General features: G+C 46.6%; 1 protein-coding gene across 2 annotated transcripts; it reads left to right on the top strand.

The window, feature by feature from the left end:
• Positions 1 to 232: 232 nt before the first annotated feature.
• LOC119349119 (26S proteasome non-ATPase regulatory subunit 1 homolog A-like) lies at positions 233 to 5390 on the top strand. 2 transcript variants are annotated; one of them, XM_037617132.1, is made up of 13 exons: positions 235 to 473; positions 1038 to 1101; positions 1192 to 1297; positions 1393 to 1504; positions 1587 to 1755; positions 1893 to 2027; positions 2112 to 2440; positions 2529 to 2664; positions 2749 to 2997; positions 3079 to 3299; positions 3384 to 3642; positions 3807 to 4577; positions 4884 to 5390. In XM_037617132.1, exons 1-13 carry the CDS (start codon positions 325 to 327, stop codon positions 5190 to 5192), a joined length of 3009 nt encoding a protein of 1002 aa, XP_037473029.1. In that variant the 5' UTR covers positions 235 to 324; the 3' UTR covers positions 5193 to 5390. The 2 variants fall into 2 exon arrangements, with proteins under 2 accessions (XP_037473027.1, XP_037473029.1); XM_037617130.1 differs by having other exon boundaries at positions 233 to 473; positions 2749 to 3299.
• Positions 5391 to 7455: the final 2065 nt, after the last annotated feature.

The raw sequence follows: 7455 nt of genomic DNA, 5'->3' as shown, positions 1-7455 counted from the left end.
AATAGAAAACAGAAAAGTTAAAAAATGAACAAACGCCAGCAGAAAACGGACAGAAAACACACAAAAGAAACCGGCCAGACCACTCCTATACCACTGCTAAGTGGGCCGGCCCGTTTCGTTACGGAGCGCAGAAGGATTTGGCGTCGGACTGGTCGCCCGACTCCCTAGTCGAGTCGACCGACCCATCGCGCCGTCCTGCCCTTATATTCGCCCGCAACCCAACGACGGCGTACCAGGTCGTGCTCATCCTCCAACTCACGACACGCCCCGCACCGAACCGAACCACAGACCATCGCGCACACCAACCTCTTCGCCGACGCGGCCATGGCGGCGACAGCGACGGTGAGCTCGGCGGGCGGGATCCTCGCCATGCTCCACGAGCCGGCGGAGGAGCTCAAGCTGCACGCGCTCGCCAGCCTCAACTCCGTCGTCCACCTCTTCTACCCGGAGATCTCCACCAGCATCCCCGCCATGTGAGACCCCTCCCCCCCTCCCGTATCCTCCCCGCGATACCTAGTTGCCGCCGCCCTAGATGCCGGCCGGTTGACGAGGATTTCCCTTCCGTCCCGCGATTCGTTTGGTTGGCCTCGTCCGGTCCGAGTGCGCGGATGTGCCCTCCGTGAGAGTTCGAAGCGAATTCACAAAACGATGCTACTGTATTTGGTAGCAATCGTAAAAATTTCAACTCTTTGCACTTTGATAGATATAACTGACAGTTGTAGGAGTGAGGTGTCAACTGAGGAGGGGAGACAATTCAGAAAGCTTTCAACTTTCAGTTTGGTGCAAGTTGTTTTACGAGTTCGATTCGCTCGGTTGCTTATAATCAGTTCAGTTGTAATGCCTGCCCTGTGCTAAGAAACATCTTTGACAGACTGACCATTCAACTGTTACTTGCAAAGTTGCAATAGTTTAGGATGACACATGTTTTGGGAAGTCAATCTATTGTTTGTTACCCAAGCTCAGATTATAAATTCCTTGTCTGAATTTCCAAGGAAGCAAATCAATAATTTGTTTCCATCATATCCTTTTGCCTGCAGCGAGAGCATGTATGAAGACGACGAATTTGACCAGAGACAGCTTGCTGCACTAGTTGTTTCTAAGGTAGGATCTCAAGTTATTTTATACCTTTTCTAGAAGCGGCGTATTTTGCATTGCTTATATTGATGACTGCTGCGTATCATTATCATGTAGGTGTTCTACTACCTGGGCGAGTTAAATGATGCACTGTCGTATGCACTTGGTGCTGGACCTCTGTTTGACGTTTCTGAGGATTCTGATTATGCTCTGGCTCTTTTAGGTGACGACTTGTCTTTATTTCTCAATCATTCTGGATGTTATTTCACATGAATTTCTTTTGCTCATTGTGTTGAATTGGTGCTTCTTTTCTTTCAGCCAAAGCATTAGATGAATATGCGAGTTTCAAGACAAGAGCTTCTAAAGCTATGGAGGAAGAAGAGAATGTGGATCCTAGACTAGAGGCCATAGTGGAGAGGATGTTGGAGAGGTATGATAATATATCCTACCGTTTGCACATATCCTCTTATTTATCAGATGGAGTATTTAGCTAATGTTACTCTTTGCTGCAGGTGTATTCTTGATGGGAAATACCAACAGGCCATGGGTATGGCTGTTGAATGCAGGAGACTGGATAAGCTGGAGGAAGCAATTGTTCAGTGTGCTAATATTCACGGGGCTCTTTCATATTGCATCAACCTTTCTCATCAATATGTTAGTCACCGTGAATATCGTTCTGAGGTATCCTAAGTTTTTTATGTTAAAATTTATTTGGCAGTATGATTGTTTTATTAAGTTAAAAAGCAAGTAGTTTAGTTTACAATAATCAAAAATTAACATTCTTTATGTGTTGATCTAATAATTCATTTTATTGCCAGGTTCTTCGCTGTCTTGTTAAAATATACCAGACTTTGCCGCATCCAGATTATCTGAGCATCTGCCAGTGCCTTATGGTTCTGGGCGAGCATGAAACTGTTGCGAATATATTGGACACACTACTTTCTGGAAGCCAGGTATATGTTTGTTCTTTACTCTGCCCACCACTACTTACATTGTGGTCTCTGTTGCTTACTTGAGATATTGTGTTCATTATGCAGGATGATGCTCTCATTGCATACCAAATTGCTTTTGATCTAGTGGAAAATGAAAATCAGGCCTTCCTTCTGAATGTGGGGAATCGCCTGGACTCACAGACTCCTGGCCAGTCAGCTTTACCGGTTGATCAGACTGTTAACGCGCGTACAACTAGCACAGAACCAGCGGGTGATGTTCAGATGGGAGATGGCACAACTACTTCAAACAGAAATGCTCACCCAGTGGATCCAAATGAGGCAGCGCATGCTGATAGGCTTGCAAAACTTAAAGGGATACTGTCAGGGGAGAAGTCTATTCAGCTTACGCTGCAATTTTTGTATAGCCACAACAGGTAAACTTATTATGTCCTAAACGTTGAACCCTGGTCTCTTGCAACTTCTATATCTGACATCACCTTGATGGGTTTGTTTGTTTGGTAGGTCTGATCTTCTAATTCTGAAGACAATAAAGCAGGCTGTGGAAACGAGTGGCAATGTTTGCCATAGTGCAACTGTTTGTTCCAATGCGATCATGCATGCAGGAACAACTGTAGATACCTTTTTAAGAGAAAATCTGGTAAAAAAAAATCTGGTTGTTTTGTTGTCATGCAGAGTTTTTTTTTTTGCCCCTGTAATGTCTCATTTTGGTATTGTCTTTTAGGAATGGTTAAGCAAGGCAACCAATTGGGCTAAATTTAGTGCGACAGCTGGACTGGGTGTCATTCATAGAGGCCACCTTCAGCAAGGTCGGGCTTTGATGGCCCCGTACCTACCTCAAAATGGTGCAGTTGGTGGTGGCAGTCCATATTCAGAAGGTGGTGCCCTCTATGCTTTAGGTTTGATTCATGCCAACCATGGCGAAGGAATCAAACAATTCCTCCGTGAAAGCCTTCGCAACACCAGTGCAGAGGTGACATTTTGTTCCTTGTCCTTTTTGCGTAATGCTAATTATATTGTGAATTTTCTTAATCAAAACTGTATTATTATACAGGTCATCCAGCATGGTGCCTGTTTGGGACTTGGGCTTGCATCTCTCGGGACAGCAGATGAAGAAGTGTTTGAGGACATAAAGAATGTCCTTTACACAGACAGTGCAGTAGCTGGTGAAGCAGCTGGTATCGGCATGGGTTTGCTCATGGTTGGCACAGCCAGTGAGAAGGCCGGTGAGATGCTTGCTTATGCACATGATACACAGCATGAAAAGATTATCAGGTCAGTGCTGTTCAATAATTGTTGCGGTATTTCTGAAGATGCATCTAGCTCTTGTTTCTGACATCTTTCTCTCTCGCTCCGCAGGGGTTTGGCACTTGGCATCGCATTGACAATGTATGGCAGGGAGGAGGAAGCTGACACCTTGATCGAACAAATGACTAGAGATCAAGATCCCATACTACGTTATGGTGGTATGTATGCATTGGCTCTAGCGTACAGAGGAACTGCAAACAACAAAGCTATCCATCAGCTGCTGCACTTCGCTGTATCGGACGTCAGTGATGATGTTCGTAGGACTGCAGTTATGGGTCTTGGATTTGTTCTATACAACGAACCTGAGCAGGTCTGCCCTCTATTCAATTTTATTCCAAGGAACAACATGGACCTGGTGTTCATTATGCATTTATGCTGCTGCACCTCTTTGGCATCTAATAGAAAAAAATGCTAAAATAAAGAATCATCAATAGCTTTGATCCACAACTTACATCTTCTGTTCTGATAATGCAGACTCCAAGAATTGTGTCCCTGCTCTCTGAATCGTACAACCCACATGTTCGTTATGGTGCAGCCCTAGCTGTTGGGATATCCTGTGCAGGCACAGGGTTAAGTGATGCCATTTCCTTGTTGGAGCCTCTCACATCAGACGTTGTTGACTTCGTACGCCAGGGGGCTCTAATTGCTATGGCAATGGTCATGATCCAGACTAATGAGTCCTTTGATTCTCGTGTTGGAACATTTAGGCGTCAGTTGGAAAAGATCATTCTTGACAAGCACGAGGACACCATGAGCAAAATGGGCGCCATACTTGCTTCTGGCATTCTAGATGCCGGTGGCAGGAATGTCACAATCAAACTTCGCTCGAGGAACAAGCATGACAAGCTCACTGCTGTGATTGGCCTCGCTGTTTTCACCCAGTTCTGGTACTGGTACCCTCTCCTATACTTCATCAGCCTGGCCTTCTCGCCAACGGCCATCATGGGTCTCAACTCGAATCTGGAAGTGCCGAAGTTTGAATTTATGTCACATGCTAAGCCGTCCCTCTTTGAGTATCCGAAACCGACGACCCAGCAGGCTACAACTTCGGCTGTCGAGCTGCCCACAGCCATTTTGTCAACCTATGCCAAGGCAAAATCTAGGGCGAAGAAGGATGCGGAAAGCAAAGCTGCTGCTAACCAGGAGAAGACAGCAGCAGAAGCAGAAAGCAAAGCTGCTAACCAGGAGAAGTCAACGGAAGATGCTTCCGGTTCTACTTCTGGCAAGGCAGCTGATGCAATGCAGGTAAGAATAAAACTTCATTTAATCTGTGCTTCGCTTCACCCTCTTCCCATCACCCAAGAATTTTACAAACTTCGAAAGGTTCAGCCTATAATTAATTAAACCACATTCTAGTCGTTTTACTTCATCACAACCATCTTGGTTACTGTATCAGCATCCTCTTACGGACTAGACATCACAGCAAGTACAACATAGCTACGCCCTTGGCCCTTAGCTGTTAATATGCAGCCTTGTGCTGCTCAGTAATGAACCCACCCCAGTGTCTGCCTCATTTGGATTGACCCGTCTCTCTGAAATCTTTGTTGCCAGGTGGACAGCACTGCAGAGAAGAAGGCTCCAGAGCCAGAACCGGCCTTCCAGATCCTGGCGAACCCAGCCCGCGTCGTCCCCCTGCAGGAGAAGTTCATCAAGTTCATCGAGGGCAGCCGATACGTCCCCGTGAGGCCCGCCCCCTGCGGCGGGTTCATCCTCCTACGAGACATGCAGCCCAGCGAGGCCGAGGAGCTCGTCGTGCTCACCGACGCCCCCGCGACAGGGCAGCCGGTGCCCGGTGCCTCTGCCATGGCCGTCGACGACGACGAGCCCCAGCCGCCCCAACCTTTTGAGTACCTGTCCTGATTCATGATATGTGAGAGCATCGCCTGTATATACATTTCTTATTCCCTTTTTCCAGTATTTTTTGTGCGGGAATTTGTTGTTTGTCGGAAACTGTGTAGAGTCATGGCTTCATCAGAAGTTGAGAATTTAGCTGGAATGAGAATCGCCTGTGTATACGTTTCTCCTCGAGGCGTTGATAGTTATTTCTCCTTTCAAAAATACTCCCTCCGTTCTTAAATATAAGTTCTTTGATGCCCTGAAACCAAAAAAAAAAAAACTTATCTTCTATTGATCCCTTCACTCAGTGGCCCTGACTTGCTTCCAAATTGAGACAATCTGTATGGTCCCTTCATTGAGCTTAGCTATCATGGTTTAGGTGTTTTGGTGCAGTTCCGAATGACGGTTCGATGTTTTGTATAATCACGCTGGGAGAAGTGCCACTGATTCTTTGCCAACAAAAGAAGATATGAACTTGATCGAGTATGCAGTATATGCGGGGATGATTTGGAAAATGCACACCATGCTATGCTACTGTGGTCTGCACAAAACAAAGAGCTATATATAGTAGAGAGGAAACGAGAAAAGTCGCTCTGCCTACAGAGTTTCACCCACCAAGAATCATGCTAAGGAATCTGTGTTACGGGTGATCTCTCTTCTTTGGTCCAGGTGGAGAAAGAGGAATAAAGCAAACCATAAAAATGTTTAGGCCCAAAGACAAGAGAAAAACGGGAATCCGTGAGCCGCTGGTCGCCACCGCCCATGCATGGACGTGGTCAAAATAAACCTTGATGCTTCTTTCTTCCATGCAGCTACCAGTCCGGGAGGCTGGGGCGTCATCGCCAGAGGACCTGATGGAGTGATTCTCATGGCAGCGGCTGGATCGCTGCAAAACCTGCATGATGCCCTGCAAGCCGACGTCCTCGCACTGCTCAAGGCCATAGAGCTAGCGGAGCAATTGGGTATAGGTCGTGCATTTTTGAGACGGATTGCCTACCCTGAAGCAGGCTATTGCCTCCACAACGGCAGATCCTAGGTGTGCTGTTCAGAGAAGCGAAATTCCAGTTGCAATTAGGTTTCATTGACCAAAGTGTAGTGTACTGTACGTCCCAGATCATGTAATGCCCCAGCGCATGCATGTGCTGGCTGCCTCTGATTGCCGGAGCTACTACCTCGATGGCCAACATCAACATGTCTGGTTGCCACGTTTCTCATGCGATGTAACCCGCGATGTGGCCGCTGATTTGCCTGGTCCACCGTAATTTCTGGAATGCAAGGTGTTCCAATCTACAAAGAAAAAAAAGGAAACGAGAAAAGTCTGGAAACCGCATGATGAAAAAGCACGTATGATTCAACAATAGAAACGGTGGACGATGCAAAGTAGCAACCTGTACTAGCAATGCCATAACACATTTTGAAACACATGAAAACTTCAGTTGCATATTGGCCAAAGTTTTTGTGATCGGGATGAAACTATCAAACACCTTTTCTTTGATTGCCCGTTGGCCAAAGTTTTGTGGCAGAGGGTGCACATTGCCTTTAACATTACTCCTTGGAATTCTGTCAGTACGTTATTTGGAACGTGGCTTGTTGGGATAGAGTCCGAAACAGCTAGACACATTCGCGTAGGAGTATGTGCTTTGTTATGGGCAAATTGGAACTGCAGAAATGATTTGGCTTTTAACAGAACAACAAATTTTCATTTTTTGCAGGTTATATTCCGAGCCACTGCGCTGATCCGTATGTGGTCGTTACTCACTCCGACGAAGGCCAGGGAGCGTTTGGTTACTGGATCTATCCGGTGGGAGTTGATAGCATGGGATATCTTCAATCGGTTTGGATGGCGGTCATGTAATAGGATATGCGATTAGTTTTCCTATCTTTGTTATGCTAGCCGGTTGTGGCCTCTTGGTTTTTTGTCTTTAGCGTTGTGGCTCTTTGTGAGCTTGCCGTGACTTTGTTTCAGACTGTAAGACCTTGTTGAACCTATTTGCTTATTTATTAAGGTGGCCGTATGCATCGTTCTGATGCAGAGGCCGGGGAGTCCCCCCTTTTCAAAAAAAAAACACCGCCCGTCACACCCAGGGAATCGGTTTTGCCCGAAGCAGCGGACCAATTATCACCCATGACTTCTGTGTACCACTAGTGCCACAAATGCCTTTGGTGGTCTTATTGGCGCATACCACAATGGGGCCTGGTTCGCGCAGTCCCTGCTCTGGTGCAGCTTCCTCCTGGACTCCTCAAGCAGCCGCTTGGGCGGCACCCGCGGGCACCACAACCACCACTT

The sequence above is a fragment of the Triticum dicoccoides genome, chromosome 1B (genome assembly GCF_002162155.2).
Source record: "Triticum dicoccoides isolate Atlit2015 ecotype Zavitan chromosome 1B, WEW_v2.0, whole genome shotgun sequence".
NCBI lineage: Eukaryota > Viridiplantae > Streptophyta > Magnoliopsida > Poales > Poaceae > Triticum > Triticum dicoccoides.
This window is presented reverse-complemented; position numbering and strand designations above follow the sequence as displayed.